Consider the following 19759-nt stretch of genomic DNA (forward strand, 5'->3'; position numbering starts at 1 on the left):
TGTAATACCCTGCTACTCTCTAGTGGCCATGTGGATTTTTGCAGGCCACATTTCATACTGTATAGAATCTAAAATTTCTGGCAGCTTTCCCCATCCTAGTACTGTCCAAATACTGTATAATGAATTACAAATCCCATTGCTAACTACAATTTCTGTATTAATGGGAACACAAATCTTCCACAGCAAGAGGATACACAGGAAAGAATGGCTTAGTAGGTACACATCTTTGAGGCCTGGCCTAGCAGCCAAAGGCAAATAATCACATGGCCAGTTTTCCCACCTTCCAGCTAAACAGAATCCGGCTATTTTAATGGTTTGCATTATTCTCATTCACCAGCACATAGATTATTATTTTTTTCATCAGAATTGGATTCCATATTCTGCCCAAGTCTCTGCATATCTTTTTCTTGTTTGTATGCCTCTGTGTGTTTATGTGTAAAATTACTCACCACAGCAAACATGCAAAATTAATAATAAATAAATCTTGATGCTGTAATATAATTGATCAAGCCCAATGAAATGTGTATTTGGAAAGCAGATCAGAATGCTTGCAGCCACACATGGAGACAAAAAAGATAACAGGCAAAGTAATATGCTTTATTCTTGGCTATTTTCTCAATTCATAGCCAAAAAAAAAAAAAAAATTACACATTGTAATTCATGGTTAAGTAAAGGATTTCTTTGTGAAAATTTGCTTGTGCATTGACAAGATGAAAAAGATTTAGAAAGCTGGTCTCTTCTTCATCATGCTCTCCTAAGTAAAATAAAATTTAAAAAACAGGTTAAACAATACTTATTTTTATTTGACATAAAGATGTTGCTTAGCTTGTAAAATGCCAAGCTAATAGATAACGTTTTATTTCATCAAATATATTTCATCAATAAATCACCAGGAGTCATGCTTGACTCAAGACAACTTTTACCTTATGTATGAATGACTTGTAATTAAACATGGATCATATTTACTTCTCTTGGAAGCACTTTTTTTAAATTAGTTATGATTTGATTCTATTTGTTTAGATTACATTGGCTGTATTTATTGTAAATATGTAAGATTTGTTATATACGGTAATAACCTATGCAATACTTCATATGCTCATAGAAATTTGTGAGTAGTCATATTATTTTTCATTTCTAAATTTTCTAATATGACATGTAGAAAAATATATATTTATATTATACTTCAACCCCATGAATGTTCATCAGAATTAATCAGAAATAAAGCAATAGCAATAGCACTTAGACTCATATACCGCTTCACAGTGCTTTACAGCCCTCTCTAAGCAGTTACAGAGTCAGCATATTGCCTCCAACAATCTGGGTCCTCATCTTACCGACCTCGGCGGATGGAAGTCTGAGTCAACCTTGAGCCAGTGAGACTCGGACTGCCAAACTGCTGGCAGTCGGCAGTCAGCAGAAGTAGCCTACAGTACTGCATTCTAACCACTGAGTCACCATGGCTCTTAAACCTAAAAAATATAAATTCTGGGTTTTTTAGAGAAATACTGATTGACATTTCCAGAAATCCAGATTTAATGTTATATTCTCACTGGAATTCTAATATGCAAAAATATGCATATTGTTCAGCGCAGTTGTGAATGTACTTTAAAAAGAAAATATAAGAAAGAAAATCTGTCCTGGAGGGAAACTGCACAGATCAAAGGCACAATATTTTAGCAATTGTACTATGGCCAAATTATGTGATTATATATTATGAAAATTCAAGTGAAAATAGAAAATGAGATGAGCTAGGCCAGTGATGGCTAACCTTTTCTTGAGCAAGTGCCCAAAGTGTGCATGCTCCCAAACCCCCCAAATGCAACATGTGCGTGCCCCCTGTGCATGCGCCCTGCCCCACACATGTGCACACAGTCCCCTGCATGCGCCCCATCCCCCATGCATGTGTGACAGAGACCTGAAGACCAGCTGGCTAGCGGGAGGCGCACGCGCAGCAGAGCTGAACTGGGGTGATAGCTGGCATGGCATCAGAGAGGGCGCTGCGTGCCACCTCTGGCATGTGTGCCATAGGTTTGCCATCATGGAGTAGGCTATTGGCTCAGATGGCAGCCTCTTTCTTATAGCATAGGGTTGTTTTTTTGACAGGATCATAACACATGGAGAACGAATTAAACCGGTACTCCCCAAATCTTTTCTTTCAGTATGCCAAATCACTTATCTGAAAGTCCTTTTTACTCAGTGTATAAATCAGTATAAATGTCCCTGTTGACAATGAGTAATGGGTTCATATGTGCTGTTATCCAAAGAAAAAGAACTTTTACCCAATTTGGGCTAATTTACCCAGGTTTGGGAAGTAGTGGATTGAACCTTTACTTCACATCTTTCAGTGTGGTTTTAATCCTAACCTCTTTATCCTATTATTCTATTATTCCTAAAAGAGAAACATAATTATTGTTACATAAATATAATTGACTATTGGTGTGTGTGTGTATGTGTGTGTGTACAGTATTCACACACACACACACACACACACTGCTTAGAAGATTCAGATAATCAAGATTAAGGTGCAATTATAATAAGGTAAGTAGTATAATTGGATTTCTTACCAGATATCACCAACTGTAGAGAATCCATGATAATTTGTGCAAAGGTATTCTCAATACTTTGCAAAAAAATGTTCTTTTCATTTTCAGTAGTGAAGACGTTGCAAACTTTTTGCATCATTTTTACAGTCCAGCCCATGCAGTAGAGATCCTTCTCACATACCTAGTAAAACAAATTTGAAAAAATGTCCTTGATGATTAAAAAAAAAAAATCCCCAATCCTTTGTTCCTATTTAGTGCTTTTCAATCTGAAGTAATTCCGTGGAACTTTTGGGTTGAAACACACACACATAAATACACCTATGTAAATATAGTAATAGCAGCTTCCATAGGGCTTAACTTTTTTAATTGTTTTTTTCTTGCTTTCTGGTAGTTTGACCTTTCTTTGCTTGGGTTTCTTTTTCTTTATTTTGACATAACATAGCTTAAACTAGAAAAAGTGGAACATCCTTGCTGTTTAAGGATTCTCTGTGTTTCATCTTGATTCTGTCTATATGACTTTCCAAATAGAGTCACAATAGAGGCTTTCCTGATAGTTGAGCACTCCTTCCTATCAAATACTATTACAATTGCCACCTGGCAAGCACAATTGCCAGAGTAGTTTTAAACTAATGGCATTTTATCCGTGTATAAGGAAATTATTTATCAAGGTAGTAAATACAATATCATAAATAAATAGTAACATACAGTATTGCTGTTTGGTGCTTAAAATGTCTATGCTTCCATTGGAAGAGTTAGCTTCTGCCAGTTCCTGGATTTTCATTATAGCAGGAGTCTCCAACCTTGGCAATTTTAAGACTGTGGACTTCAACTCCCAGAATTCAATTCTGGGAGTTGAAGTCCACAAGTCTTAAAGTTGCCAAGGTTGGAGACTCCTGCATTATAGTACGGTGATAGCATGCTTAGGAAAAGGAAGCCTCACTTCTGGAACAACAGCATTAACAGTTTGGAAGACATTAAATATTTGGAAACATGGAAAATGGAGAATTATTCTTAGTAGAGTTGTGGAGAAAAATGAGAGGAGTGTATGCCATCATGAGCTTCTAAGGAAAAATGATGTGCAAGCTAACAAAACATTTTATTATCTCTGTCTCTGGTGAAATGTGGGAAGGATATGAGGCTAGATACAGACTTAGGCTAATGGGAGAAGGCACAGTTACTGATGCTGATTGGCTGATAGTTCTTGTGTTTAGCTATTGGTCTAAAGTGGCAAATGCTAATTGACTTGAGGTGTTTTCTGAAAACTATAGACTGACAAGCAAACATATAAGTGTACTGTCTCATAGTATCCTCCTGCCCAAATATATCTGATGAAAATTACATGTGTTAGTCTTGGATGGATTGAGGGAGACAAATAGTGCCTATTGATTGATCGTGCTATCAAGCCAGTGTTGACTCTTAGTGGCCATATAGACAGATGTTTTTCCAAGATGATCTGTCCCTAACCTGGCCTTTCATGCCTTCCAACATGCACTTATCACCTTAGGCTGAGTGGAGGTGTGTGTGTATGTGTATGTGTGTATGTGTAGAAAAATGGTTACCTTCACTTAGGCATAGGAAGGCAAGATAAACTAAAAGTTCCTTAAAAACACTGTCATGGTAGCTTTGCTAAGTCACACTAACAAGTGCCAGGTTTCAAATAAAATTTCTCATCCCAGTGTCTGAAACAAATCAGCTTAGCTTCCCAAACCAGTAGATATCAGGAGGTCAGGCAAGTACTAGAGCTGATCTTGAATTGGTGCAAAAAAACCCACACAGAGAAATGCTCTCAGCTGGTACAATACATTCATTCTACTTAATATACACATGAAGATCTTAAATTAAAACATTTCTCTTTTCCTATACAGTAATTAAAGACATAAGATTCCTGCAGTTCTACCACATGGCTCACAACCTGAGAAAAAGCAAGAAGATGGCCATGTAATCTTTATCAATGTATGATGCTAATATTAATATACTGTAAAGTGCTCTGATAAATATAATGCAGGCAAACGGGGACATTTTGACACATTTGATGCCTTGAGTTAGATATACTGGTTCTGCCTGCCTGTCCACTAATTACATCAGGCCAAGAAGTTAGATAAGCATTGCAAAATCCCAAATGCCCCATTCCTTCAAGTACTGCTGTAATGAAAGTTTAATGAAAATGTTTTCCCTATTCACATAAAAAGTGACATTATACAAGTAGCAATAAAAGAATTGCATTTATGCACATGCTGCCATAGAAACACTCCTAAAGCAAGGCAATTAGTTTGAAGTATTTTCAGACATATATTAATTTGTCTCTTTTAAAATGTTGTTTTGGTTAGTTAATTTTAGTGAATTGTCTGAAACTGCTAAGGAAGAACTGGTATCTAAGGGCCAAATTAAATAAGACATCAAATATGTCATTGTGCTGAACACATTGCAGGCTTTAATCATGTTTAAAGAACACTGGGGAGAGGGGATCCAAATAAAACTACATGAGAATTTAAATCCTGATTAAAAATTATTTCACTCAAAAGAGTTATTGGCTTTGGAACTAAACTTCTTTTATTGAAAATGACAGTTTTCCCCATATGTCAAATTTAAATTGTGTGGAGCAAAGAAAAGAAACTAAAATAGAAAAAAAAGAAAAAAAGAGTCAGGTTCTAAACTGTTTTATCATCTTTCTTCTGAAAGAGGAAAGAGCAGTTACTCTTTCACAGAAATGTACAAGATACATTAAATGCAGTCACTTATTTTGAGTGCATGTGGCCCATTCATAAGTCATAACATAGAGAAGAGAATAGGACACAGAGAGGGGAAAATATCTGTAATTACCAATGTTTGGAATACCACCAGCCTTGCCAATTCAATAGCTTGACCATCCACAGCTTTACTAGCCATAAATGGGAAGCAGATGTTATTTCCGCACATAATAAGAAAGCGAGCGCTGTTTTCAAGATGCCATTCCTCAGGGAGTACTATAAAAATAGAAAAAATATTTTATATATACACAAGCACAAACATAAATATCGCAGGCACATATAGTATTCACACATGCATGTTTAACTTTTAACTTTAATTTTCTTACATTTGAAAATATTATTTAAAAATAGGCGGAATACAACAACAATTTATCTAATCCACAAGACAAGCAGTAAAAAAATTATTCAACAATGTAAACTACTTTGGATTTGTATAGGACAGTGATGGCTAACCTTTTTGCTGTTGTGTGCCAAAAGCAAGGGGGTCACGAATGCGCATGCTCACACCCATAATTCAATGCACCTCACCCCACCCCATGCATGCACGTGTGTCCCCCCATGCTCCCCCTGCTTTTGGCACACAATGGCTCGGTGGGCCCGGTAGACCCCTTTTTCGATCATCCCAGGCTTCAGAGCATTTCTTGGAGCCTGGGGAGGGCAGAAATGGCCTTCCGCACCCTCCTGGAGGCCCTGTGGAGGCCAGAAATGGCCTGTTTGCCGACTTCCGGTGGGCCCAGAAGCACAAAAAATCAGGTGGCGCGTGCTGGAGCTGAGCTAGGGCAACGGTTGCCTTTGATATGGCTCCGTGTGCCACCTGTGTGGTATCACAAGTATAGGAGTTCAGTAATAAAACTATAGTATTTTTAAGATTTAGCTTATGTGCTTTTCAGTAGATAATGTAATGAGCAAGAGTACTTGGGACTATGAGAGTTCCACCATTTGCTCTTTAAAACCAGGTCTGTCAAGGCTTATTAAAGTGGCTGGAAGGTGTCAGATGAAGAGTTCTAGTGGTAGTTAATTGTTCTTTAAGTGAAGAGTTTTTCTTTTATCTCCCAGGAAGGCCTTGGTTTACCCTTTCCTGTAGACCCCACCATACTGGACAATTTACTTCCATTATCTAACCTTCCCTTTCAGGGGAAAGTGATCAAAACTTTGGTTACACAACAGCTTCAGAGGGCCATACATGAAGCGGATTATTTGAATCCTTTTCAATCAAGATTCAGACCTGGGTATGGGATTCAAATGGCATTGGTCACACTTTTGCTTGACCTCTGCCAAGCTTGCCTTACTTAAAAATCTCAGTGATTTTTAATACCATAAACTATTGTGTCCCACTGGAATGAGTCAGAGGATTGGGGGTCAGTGGCACAGGGTTATGCTGGTTTCCCCAGTTTCTCTGGGATCAATCCCAGTCAGTGATGATTGGGGAGAAGAGGGCCCACCCTTAGCCTCTACTTTCTACTTTGTGGGTTGCTGTAGGATTCCCTCTTCTTCTATTTAACATCTACAAGGCACTGCTGGGTGAATTCATCCCTTGTCATTGGTGAGACATCAGTACTCTGATGATACTCAGTCTCTGCCTCTGGCGAATTATGCAATGCTGTAAATCCCAGGAGGCTGTGAGGAACTGCATAGGAAACAACAGGCTTCAGCTAAAGACTGAGTAGCTTTGGATTTGGGGGCCTACTGGTTCTCAGACTTGCCATCTTTAATGCTGGAGTTGCTCTTCACCAGAGAGACCCAGGGTGTAATCTGAGGACCCACCTTGACTCATGACTCCTGCTCAAAGAGCTCCCTGTTGTGCACCAGTTGCACCTGTTTCTCGATTGGGAGGCTCTGCTGACAGTCACCCATGCCCTACTCACCTCCAGACTGGATTACTGTAATGTACTCTATATGAGGCTGCCCTTGAAGAATATCCAGAAACGTAATTGGTGCAGAATGGCAGGACAGAACACATCATACCTCTGCTCCATGCACTGTATTGGCTGCCAGTTTGCTTCTGGATCTAATTCAAGATAGGTTTTAACCTTTGAAGCCCTTCATGGCATGGGGCCAGGTATTCTAAGGGACCGTCCCTCCCTGATTAAATCAGTGTCCCATTAGATCTGACACAGAGGACATTTGGTAGGTACCATCATTATATTTGATGGGTCCCAGGAGGCGGATCTTCTCTGTTCTGGAACATTCTCTCACCCCCCCCCTCCAAGTCAGGTTAGCTCCATTCCTGTTAATTTCCTGGAAAATCACAGTCATTGTCATGTGTTCATCTCACTTAGCAACAGAACTGCTAGTCCCAGTTGTGGTCGATACATAAAGACTTGATGGTATCTTGGACTCAAGTGTGCAAACAAACCTGCAAGCTCATCTACCAGACCGACAACATCAATCGCCATCCATTCATCTTTCTCTGTTTCATATAATAGTTTAACAGTATCTGCGAGTTCTTTCAAATTATTTTCCTCTGTTGGGCCTTGAATCATATTCCACCAATTAACATTTCCTGAATGATATTAAGTAAAAAAGTTATTGAAGGACAATTTGTCTTGAGATATCAATTATTTCTTGAGGTATAAAGAAAGACAATTCTAGATTCAGCAATTAATAATTGCTATCTTGCTAAAAAATCATTAGTAGGATTGCAACTGATTTTCTACATGCTTAATATGCCACTTCCTTTCCTGTTTTCCAACTCTTATCTGAATACTTATATGTTTTGTTTAATTAAAATAGCTTACCATCATGAACAGATGCAGGTCCAAATATTAGATACAGCAGCCGAGCTTGATTTACCATTGGCCATGGCTTTAAAATACAGGTCAGCCAAAATACCGAATCACTTTGATGAATCCAATGGTTTAGAAGTACATCACGGCAAAATGACCTTATCCTCAATTCCAATTTACGGAAACGTCCTAGACAAATTAATAACATTTAGGCATTAGTCTGCATTTAGAGTTTTCTAATGTTAAAACCCTGTATATTGTGTGAAAAATAAATATTTTGGATGGCACTTCTGCAAGTTTAAAGTCAGTAGTCACTATTCCTTTATTAGGAATAGTTATTAGGAATAGTTATTAGGGTGTCACAAGATACAGAAGTCCACATTTATAACATGCTCACAACATAGATTATTTACCAGGCTTGCTGCTAACAATTCTCTGTATTCTCCGAGGTAAATTGGTGACATCACAGAGAAAATTGTAAACTCGTTGACATTCATCTTCATCCCAACCTGCTGTTAAGGTCTGAAAACATACATAATAAGCCAACAGAAGTATTAAAAAACAATATTTAGTTTGAAGACTTAACATATAACTGTTTTATTTACCATTTTTGTAATGTGAAATTTAATGAAAGTGGCCAGTGACAAAGTACAGAAGATTATTTATCTTGGGATACAGAGACAATCCTCCAAATAATAAGTTCTGAATGTCTTTACCCAACTTTGAACAGAATGGAACTTTAGAATATATAGCTATAGAATAAAGCTTATATAGCATGCAGTAATGGACTCTAAAGTTCAAAATCTTATGCCATAATAAATATATTTATTTTTAAAGCATTACAAAGCTCTCTATTCCTTTTACCTGTAAAAATACTCCATAACAGTGTAATCCCAAACAGTGCAAAGGATCAAAGCAGCCATAGAATTGGAAACAGGAAATCTATAAACAAGCAGTAGAAAAAAGGTATCCTTCAATTTACTTATTTCAATGGGATATAGAAATTAACAGATCTAATATTTCTTGGAAAACATCTGTGCTTACTTCTGAAAACATTCTGTTTATGTACTTCAGTCTCTCTTTTGTAGGTAGTAACAATGTGCATCTTTTAAACAATAAGCCTAGAAAGAAAAAACAGAAAAATCATACAGAGATATTTGAAAAAAATGTTTTTGTGATGATGCTTTTCAAAACCTATAAACTATATTGAGTTAAGAACCAGGAGCCATAGGGACATTAGTTACTTATTGCATTCCTTCCTTCCTTCCTTCCTTCCTTCCTTCCTTCCTTCATTCATTCATTCATTCATTCATTCATTCATTCGGCCTAGCAATCCAATTTGACTTTTATCTCCAGACCCATATGGTCTTTTTTCATTCCTAAACTATAATTTACATAGCTATAATACTTCTGCTTTCCATAGAGCACTATCAAATAGCTAATCCTTCCTCTTTCAACCTGCACAATTCCATGATGTTTAAAAGAGGAAAGTAAGCATGTATATGAAATCAACCTAACCTTGTTTGTGATTGGCAATTTCCATGGTCTGTTTCATTTAAATGAGGGAAGTGAGTATATTAGGTGGGAGGATGGGAAAGAGATGCCATTGGTTATTCATTAACTGATCAGCATCCTGAAAATATTAACTCACCCTCCATGTGGATAACATATTTTGTTGGCCTGCTGAAAAACACAAGGGATAGTGTTGAAAATGAAGAATATAAATCGTTCTGCCAGCAAGATATCATATAGCTACAGTAAAGAAGGGTTTTGTCAAAGTTTGGTTTTATGGAAAGACTCAGAGTGAAAAAACTGCCACCGCTGATAAATGAAAAGAGAAGCACTTGCAGAAGCAAGTAAACATGACAAAGAAGAATAAGTTGCATGGAACAGAAGAAAAAAAAGAAGCTATAGTAACTGGGAGCTGAGGAAGCCTGACAAAAATGCTGAAAACATCCAGAGAGATATGTTGACATGATCATAATAATGGCATGGGAAGATTACTTGGCAAAGGCTCCATAAATTTTGTAACGCAATACATTTTTCAGATTTCTAATTCCCATTACATGCACGCACGCACACACAAACACACACATTTAAAATAGGGGAGATTGTTGCAGGGGAGAAGTTTATTCTCCTGCTATATTTAACTACTGCAGTTCCCTTTTCCTGTTCTGCTTGCCCTACAATAGAATTCAGACATAAATGTGAAAAAATAAATATACATTTAAAATTTCACAGGGGGAAAGAGCACTGAGAGTATTACAGCAAAAAACAAGAGAAATGGGAAGGCGTGGTTAGTTTTCTCAGTGTTTCACCTACACTATCAGTGATATTTTCACAGACTTCAAACCTACTGATCATTAAAAATCTCAGTTCATAATAATACAAATACCAACACAGAAAACAAAACCCCGCCCACAGAGCAGTTGGGAGAAATTATAGTTCCTTTCCTGTTATAAATGTATTTTCTAAGAAATTATTTCTTATATTTATGGTCAAGTTCATTTTTGTTCACTATATTAATCTAGACACTGATTTGACATGCACATGAATTTACTACAATGAAACATTTTTCCTATCCTGCAATATTCTTGTTAATATTCTGTTAACTGAAAGGATGCAATTTGACATTTATCATTCTTCAGTTAGCTGAGATTTATACATCTTAATATGTTTTTTCTATCTGGTTCTGTTTTGGAATATCTGAAAAGGATTAGGCTTTGATCACCTAATGAACTGTAGTGTTCCAGGATGGAGGATTCTGCAGAGTCTGATTGGTTTTCGTTATGGAAATCCTGTGGAAAAAATCTCCTATTTCCAGAAGGAGTGGAGATGTAATTAACAATACGATCTCTGATAATCTTTGATACCATGCTCATCATACTGATATCTTTCACTGAATACAGAAGAAAAAGAAAAGTAATTGTTAGGTTTTATTCACTCAGTAGTTCTTTTTCTTTCATTCATCAGACAAATTTGAGACTGCTCTTAAACCAAGATAGGCACATGGTGATACAAATAATTGTGTATGTATGATTTTTTCAAATACGTAGGAACCCACAATTTTTTTTAAAAGATTAAATCTTATGTGAATAACAAAATATTTTGTTTTTGAAATTCCCATGAGATTTCAAATAAGATTTTTTATGAGCCATACTTATAAAAAAGGACAGGGAAATTATAAAGAAATTAATGTAATCAAATTAATTGCCTGTAAAATAAAATTCCCCATTTACAAATGTAGTTCGTCTCCATTTGCATACACCAACCATTCTCTCTCTCATATACAATTTATATCCTTGTTTTATTAATAAATTTTCTTAATAAAAAGAAAGTCTCAAATACAGAAACATACAAGAACATACATTCCTCTCCCTTCAATAGGAGTCTATGGGGAAGTGACATTATGTATCACAACATAATGTTTAGTCCCTTAGATACTTGTGTGCAATGGCACAACACAAATACAAAAGGACTGAGCTTGCATCATGATGTCACATTTTGTTATTTCTGGGTCATTGTGGGTAACAGCAGCCACTTAAACATCCTTACAGCAGAAATAATAAAGAAGAGGAACTGAATGGAGGTGAAGTAATGGAAAGAGGTAACTTTAAAGGAGGAAGAATAACTGGGAGAGGAATGGAGAAAGAGAACAGGAGAGTTATTTATTATTACAAAACAATTAAAATTCACCCAGGCAAACTGCCTTCCTAAGCCAAATCTTCAAATGCACCCAAGCTTTGTATTATCTACAATTTGATGTTTGTTCATTTCAACAGTTTCCTGTATTATCAGCTTGGGAACTACTGCTCTAAAAATCCCTGAGGAAACTGGTTAACAAATCTCATATTATAAATGGATTTTCACACTCCATCCCTCTGTGATTCCATATTGTCTTTTTTTTATGGACAGTTGAGCCAATTTAATTCTGTCTAATTAACAAGTAAACAGCTTTGAAGACAATTTTCAAGTAGTGGAACCAGAATTCAGGAATCTAAGACTGGCTGTGATAAGAAGAAATCTGAACTGGCACCAAGTTATTTTTAAAGACCTAGGAAGTGAAAATTATGTTGGCATGCACACAAAGACCCTAAACTGGTTTTATCTACTCTCCCAAACTCTGTTTTCGTTGGCAGAGGTACTGCAGCCAGGGCAGCCAGATCTGGTTCCCAAGCCTTGAGTTTGACACCCCTTCTCTAAAGGGTACCCTAGTCATTCACTAACAATGTCTCTGGGGTGCAACTTTTTCACACTGATATTTATTAAAACAGTGATTGTGGGATAGCTATGCTTCCAGTTAAAAGAGCTTTCACAGATACTTCTCCAGCCAAAGAAAGGGAGATTCAAAAATCCGATGATTTCTTGATCGTCCTTTCAAGGACTTAGAATTCCACCCTGAATTTAGATCCCAATAGTTTAGTATAGTATGGTATGGTATGGTATGGTATGGTATGGTATGGTATGGTATGGTATGGTATGGTATGGTATAGGATAGGATAGGATAGGATAGGATAGGATAGAGTAGCCACAAGGAATTTGTCTTTGGTGCATATGCTCTCAGTGTACAGTGACAATAGTAGCGATGTGGTTGCCTATTTTGCATGTGGGATAGAAGTGACTCACCTGAAAGATATTCTAAAATGATTTCAAATATTTCCAATGGAAATTTGTTGAAATCTCCAAGTGTGGGCAGAAATGAAATATATGCTGGCATGGTATTACTACATTTGCTGGAATGTTGGTAACTACAGGGATGTTCTTCATTAGGGACCGAAGTATTGCTACTACTTGTAGGAGATGCCGTCCTCTTTTCTTCCTTCATACCGGTAGATGTAGCCTGAAGAAAAACAATTACAATTAAAAAGAGGAAAATTAAATCAATAAAATCAATAAAATCAGTAAAACAATAAAAGTAGGCAGGAAAGTGGCAGAACTATGTTTAGTTGTTGCATAAATACAGCACATATAAATGTTATATCGATGATGTGTAAAATTAACATTTTCATGGGATTCCTGAAAAAAACTGAAAATCAGATTTAGTATAGAGTTGGACTATTTAGTCTTAGACTTCTCATTAGAAATCTAAAACCTCAGAGAATTTGAAGCAAGAGGAAAAACATTGCTCACAAATCAATAAGATTCTAATTACTTAATAATAGTAATAATGACACTTCTTCAATTCATAATGATAATCAATAAAACACCTGTGCAACATTTTTGATTTTATCTCAAAAAATGCACACCATGTGAGCAAACATAGCATCTCTTCACAACACTCTAAAGCAGCTATGCTATTTCTCATAGACAGAACTGCTGAGATAAAAGATGTGGCTTGCTTGAAGACAGATGTGCTAAAGCACTCTTTGAAACTGTAATTTGAAACATTACTAACAGTAATCACTTTTAATTGGGAAATAATCCTTCCAAATATTTTTCCCCAAAAGATTTATGATTGAGGAAATATTCTTCCTTTTCAGTTATGCCAGTTTACGTTTTTTATATTTATTCAATTTTATAGCTGCCTACTCAATCAAGTGACATTAAGAGACTTACCATTCTGAAACTGTAAAACAGGTAAAATAATTAAAAGCAATAAACAGTAAAAACATCCAAAAATAAATATGTACGGTAGCCAAGGTAGTTAAACTAGCTAACAATAAAGTCAACAAACTGAGCCCTCAATACATTCCAAGCCCCAAGCTTGAATACGTAGCCAAGTTTTTAGAGCCTTGTGAAAGGTCAACAGGGTTGGGGCCATTGTAATCTCTGAGGGGAAAATATTCCCCAAAGCAGAGGAATATTTCAGAGAAGGCCCATCTTCTAGTTATTATTGTCATTATTATTATTATATATTTAATCTTGAATTCAATTCACAGGCTGGGACTGGTAAAAATTTAATAGTTCAAGTCCTAACCAAGTACTAAAGCTATTAAAAGCTAAAAGCTAAAAGCTAAAAGCTAATAATAATAATAATAATAATAATAATAATAATAATAATAAAAAAAAAAACCCTGAATATCCTGACTTTGGAAAAAAAAACGCCCACCCTACTTGGAACTGCTTACATACTCAGATGCTACCTTAATAATAATAAAAACTTGTATGCTACTCATCTCACTAGATCAGACTCTAGGCAGCTTATACACATTCAATTAAAATGCACAATGAAATTTTAAAACAATAAATAAGGGATCTTAAATTTAATTGATACTCTTTGACTGATGGGCTCTGCAATATGCCCAATCTGCTAGATTGAATTGGACACCAGACTCTTGGAAAAAAGACAGTCCCTCAAGTAACCTGATCCCAAGTCATGTAAGGCTTTAAAGGTAACCCAGCACACCAAATTGTATCCAGAAAAATACTGGCAAACAGTGTGGCTCAGGTAATAGTGGTGTTATACGAGTTGTGTATTTGACACCATTTATTTCCTGTGCAGTCACATTTTGCACCAGTTGAAATTTTTGAATGCTTACTTCACTTCTATAATTATTTTTTCCAGAATGCTATCATTACTAGAATCAATTTTAAGGTTTTAATTTGTACATGAACTATATAACTGTTCAGTAAATTATTGGCCAATTTAAAAATGCATACAATTGGTTCACAGGTAAACAGTTGGCTCACAATTTACTCAAGAGGTAAAATGAACAACAGAGTTGTTATATGATTATTCTTAGGTTTTGGACAACCTTTGCTAGTTGATCTGAAATATTTTTGCAAGAAAATATATGTAAGTAGGCCTAGGGGAGGCTGAAAACTGCTTCAAATCTGTCAGAAAGATGGCACTTAAACAGATACATTGTGATTCCTTTTCATATTAAAAAGGGACAATATTTAAACTTCCTTTTCCAACTTGAAATAATTTAAATACTAATATTTATAGGTCTTAGATTTACATATTTATTCTATTAATACACATGATTTCTGCACTTTGCAAAATATGTCCTAGTAGAAGTATATTTGGCAACAGATAAAACATTTTGGCACGTCTTTATTTTCTCTAGGCATTTTATAATCTTGACTCCCAATTTAAGCATAGTACTATAATGCAATCAGAAACAACAATGCTAAGACAAGAGAACAGAGAAGAGAATCTACTGTGCCTCCCTTTATAAAATAAACATTTTTATTGATAGTTCCCCATTTTGTTCTTACAATTTTAGCTTTCTGCTGCAGGAAAAAAGCAAAATAAATCTAAGTCTAAAGTTTATTTATTTATACAAATTTAACCAAATTTTCAGTGTTAGAAAACAAGCCCAAATTGATTTTTTTTTAACTGTAAAAAATTAATGTTATATATATATATTGGGATCTGAGTATAAAAGATTATGGGAGAAGAAAAGAGGTAATAAAGTATACTCCATAGTATAGGAACATCCAAGATCTTCAGAGAGATTGTTCTTTGTTTAGTACATGAGAGATGTGTGCTTTTGTATGGTGAGATATATTCTTTCTTTTTTGTTGTACGTAAATTCTTCATCATCATCATCATTCTGAATCAATTGGCTGCAATTGATATACTGTCCTCCCGCCCCTTGGGTGTGTGTCTATGGGTGTGGGTGTGAGAGAGAGAGAGGAAGACGGAGGGAGGGAGGGAGAGGGAGAGAAAGAGAGAGAAGGAGAGATTGGGCCACCTACCATTTCTAAATTGGTATCATCAATTGGCTTGTTCTTCCTTTTCTTACTATGTTTCATCCTTTTCGTTGATACCCAAAAAGTTGCTTAAAGATTCACTACCTTGTCAAGATTTAAGAAAGACATAAGAGAATATCATCAATTTACAGGTAGTATTGAATTCCAAATCTTCAAATCTTATGTCCCTGCATTTATATGTTGAAACGAAACCTTGCAGCTCTGTGTTGATTAACTCCCATTGCATGAGACAGTCTTTTCTCCCCATTTTTGTGGAATTTATCTGTTAGATATAAGAATGGAAGTGTTGTTAAATGCTATTCCCCTCTTTGGCTCTCCATGTAGACATTGATGAAAGATATTATAGCAAATATTGAAGATTGCTGATAAAGTTGTTCAGGACAATCAACAGGGGAAGATGTCAGTCAAATGTTTTGGTTTTCTAAGAATTATTTGAGAAATGAGGTATTTTCTATAGTTAAAATTTGGTTCTTTTTGGATTCTTAAAAGTGACATCTTTTTTCTTTTTCTGTTTGGTATATATATATAATATGAGAACACTTGGTTAGTATTATATACTGCAGTTCCTGCTACAGCATCATCTCAATAATTGGTTTTGCTTCTCTGAAGTGAGCTTTCCAATTTTTGAGAGACTGAATTTAGTAGGTTATTGTTCAAACAGTCATAGGTTATTTGGTAGGTAAAATAAGAAAACATCAACATCATCAGATACAATGGAATGTATAAACTATACACAAACATTTTTGCATTGTTATAGTTATTTGAATCTTACTTTTGACAGCCCTTCCTCAGGGTGGAATGTGGATCATTAATTTGTATGAGGCAAAAATGCATAGCTACCAAAATGGGGGAGGGGAACATATTGGATTATCTTAATTTAAAATTTTAATAATATATATTGAACTAATTTACATCCAAATTCCTCTACAATATTTTAAATAATCTGGGTTTTCTAATCAGAATTATAAAAGTATGATCCTCTGGCAACTTTAGGAATATGAACTTAATTTAATAGGATAAATCAAAATAATGTGTGAAGTTTGCTGTTTCATAGCATGTAACAATCAGAATTCCCAAGCACAAAAACTTTTATTTCAGAATTAACAAACTGTTATGAAGCACTAAAAACACTTTCAGCAACATTTTCATTAAAAAAACTCCTTGTCAGTTTTATCATCAATATATTATTTTTTGATCATTTGCAATACATTGGATCATTTACTTCCTCATAGAAATACAAAGAATAAAATATCATTGAGAAACTCAGAAACTGTTTTCCCATACATGTTAAGTATCCTCTTTTCTTGTAGAATGTTCATTTTGTTTCTATTCAAGAGAGGCTCAGAATAATGAATTTCTTCTTTGAAATCATTTGCACCTCACTTTTCATCTTCAAAGGCTTCCAGAATGTTATGTGTCTAAATACAAATATTTTATTAAAAAGAATGGCCTCATACTGAAAATCCTGGATGTGAATATTCACGCAACTGCGGACATTTATTTACCACAGGAACGCTATTTCTCTTAACAATAATTAATCCGAAATAGTGAAACGTGTTATTGATTCTCCTTTATATCGCGTTTTGTATATTTCCCGCTCCCCCCCCCCTTTGCCCCGCCTTCATTGAGCCTCGTACAATTGCACGATCGTTCGGAAATCTCCCGCCCTCCTGTTTAGCTCCTCCCCGCTCATAAATAATAAGCAGGGTCGCCCGGAGGATGTTGGGCTTGTGCTTTTGAATAATAATAAATAATTCATGAGAAGGCGGCTTGTTCTTCCAGAGGGCGCCAAATGGCCTCTTCCGTGCCTGCTTTCCTAAACGAAGTAACAGATGAAGCCCCATCAAATCATGGCGTTCTTGAATTTTGAAGCAGGCATTTCTTTTTTTTTAAACAACCAGGACCAGGGAAATAAAAGTCTTCCTGCCAGACAACTATCTCTGAAGTAGCCAACCTCAGCCGGCTTCTGCCGGACTAAAGTGCCCATTGCTCAACATATCGCTCAGAGACGGATTGGTCTTGACGTCAATTTCAGGCTTCATAACAAGAAACAACTTTCTGCATTTGTACAACTGCATAATGGAGCATTTTTCAGACATTTCATGAACTCGTGGGTGGAGAATACAGACTGCATTTACTTTTTCCTCTTTTGATCTCGCCTGTTGTATTATCTTGGCATTTGCTATTCATTTCAAGTATGGAACGGGCTTTTCTGTAGCAGTGAAAGTCAATGGCAAATGATCAGGAATTAAAGACGCATACCCAGATTGTCCAGAAATACCCAGACTTTAAGAAAACGTTTTTCTTAAAATCTGGTTTTAGGACACCTGTGGGTCCCCTACGACCCCTTAAACCCTAAGGTATGACTTGGAGAAATATGATAGGTATTGAAAAAACCTATCTACAGTAATACTGTATAGCACAGAGCATTTTTGTAAGAGTTAACATTTCCACAATGATTTGTAGATGTGTTTGAAAAACCACTAGAGGTCCCTTCAAACCGAAAATAATGCTGGATTGAGCAAGTCTTAATGGATAGGAATTTGGTTGCCAAATTTAGGCATAATTTTTCTGCAAATGAAAACATTTAAATCAGATGAGGACTGGATGTTGCCTTTCAGTCTAAGTTAAAAAAATAACAGTAATATTTCTTATCCGGTCTTCTAGGAACCTAGTGGATGCACAGTGTTCTTCACTGGGAGACATTCCAAAACCTTTGATTCTTATTATATTAATATCCTTTTTTGTGGTTGAAAACAACCCAAGAAAAGCCCCTTTCTAATCTTAGAAAAAGACATATAGAGTGAATTAACCCGGAAGCAAAGTAAAGACCAAGTTTTTAGCCAAGAACTTACGCTACAATGCCAGACACCAATTGAACTTCCAAGGACTTTTCATTATTATTACTATTCTTTAATTCTTTTATTCTAACATAAATGCATACACATAGAAATTTATGTTTGTTATGTAAACAGATTTCACAGAATTTTTGATTCTGATAATTTCTACAATATACAATATTCTACAATATTAAAATGCAGATAAATTTATAGAGGTATATTTGAATTGCTTTTTTAAAAAAATCCATGTTATATCTAAAATAAGACCATTCATGGAGTGTTTCTGGCAGTTAATGATTGGGATTATTATCTGCCATGTAGAGTCAGAATGAGGTTTATTGCAACATTTAGCCAAATTTTCAAATTATTTATTTACTTAATTATTTTGATAATCATCTCCTTTGTGTGCTTATGTATTTGGTTTGTGTTAAGGGAATCTCTTAGCAACTAAGCTGGCCCCTGTAACTCTTGAATATTTTCCTTGCCGATTTTTGTCCTGATTCTTTAAAAGTTTTCAACACAAATCAGAAACATAACACAGATGCCTGTTGGAAAAATCCCTGAATCATAGTAAACACACATTTTATATCACAGAAGATGACTGTGTCCCAGGAAAACATCAGTTATTCAACATTCTGCATGAATACTTATTTTACTGCAGGCGCTTTAAGAATACTTATTTTACTGCAGGCTATTTACTATACGAAGAACTCCACTTTCCATGACTTCATGCAATAAAACTATCACACTATCGCAATTTCTATATGATGTATAAAGTATAAAATATGACCTAAACATAATTGTATTATCAGTTTTCAGCTGATAACTGTTCATCAGTCCTGTATGTTTGAAATTTTCTCTTGTTCCTCATTAGCTTCAGTTCAGGAATATTAGTAGCTTCCTCATAAGAATTCCCCATTTCAGATCCTTCCACAACATTTCTATAGGATTATAGAAATGGCTTGGCCATTCCAAAAAATTAGCGCTCTTCTGCTTTAACTATTTTTTAGTTGTGGAACTGCATGATCTATTTTCTCTTGAACTTCAGTACATGCTAGATACCCTAACATCTCCCCATGCAATTTGCTGGATTAACCCAGAATGGCAAGCCATCTTGGTCTAACAAAACAGGCCCAAAACATGATACTGCCACCACTATGCTTTGCAAATGGGATAAAGTTCTTAAACTGGAATGTAGCATTTGCTTTTTGCCAAACTTAATGCTTTTCATAAAAGATAAAAGT

At 35.6% G+C, this 19759-nt stretch overlaps 1 protein-coding gene across 2 annotated transcripts; it reads right to left on the reverse strand.

Moving 5' to 3' along the window:
• Window positions 1-577: 577 nt before the first annotated feature.
• On the reverse strand, window positions 578-17316 carry FBXO47 (F-box protein 47). Of its 2 annotated transcripts, XM_034416558.3 has the most exons (12): window positions 16960-17316; window positions 15661-15759; window positions 12643-12856; window positions 10748-10915; window positions 9061-9137; window positions 8881-8958; window positions 8430-8538; window positions 8029-8205; window positions 7647-7793; window positions 5364-5506; window positions 2565-2724; window positions 578-754 (listed from the first exon to the last, which is right to left on the reverse strand). In XM_034416558.3, exons 2-12 carry the CDS (start codon window positions 15715-15717, stop codon window positions 645-647), a joined length of 1440 nt encoding a protein of 479 aa, XP_034272449.1. In that variant the 5' UTR covers window positions 15718-15759; window positions 16960-17316; the 3' UTR covers window positions 578-644. The 2 variants fall into 2 exon arrangements, with proteins under 2 accessions (XP_034272449.1, XP_087750071.1); XM_087893945.1 differs by lacking the exon at window positions 16960-17316 and having other exon boundaries at window positions 15661-15793.
• Window positions 17317-19759: the final 2443 nt, after the last annotated feature.

Source organism: Pantherophis guttatus, chromosome 4 (assembly GCF_059756535.1).
Source record: "Pantherophis guttatus breed Tessera chromosome 4, ASM5975653v1, whole genome shotgun sequence".
NCBI lineage: Eukaryota > Metazoa > Chordata > Lepidosauria > Squamata > Colubridae > Pantherophis > Pantherophis guttatus.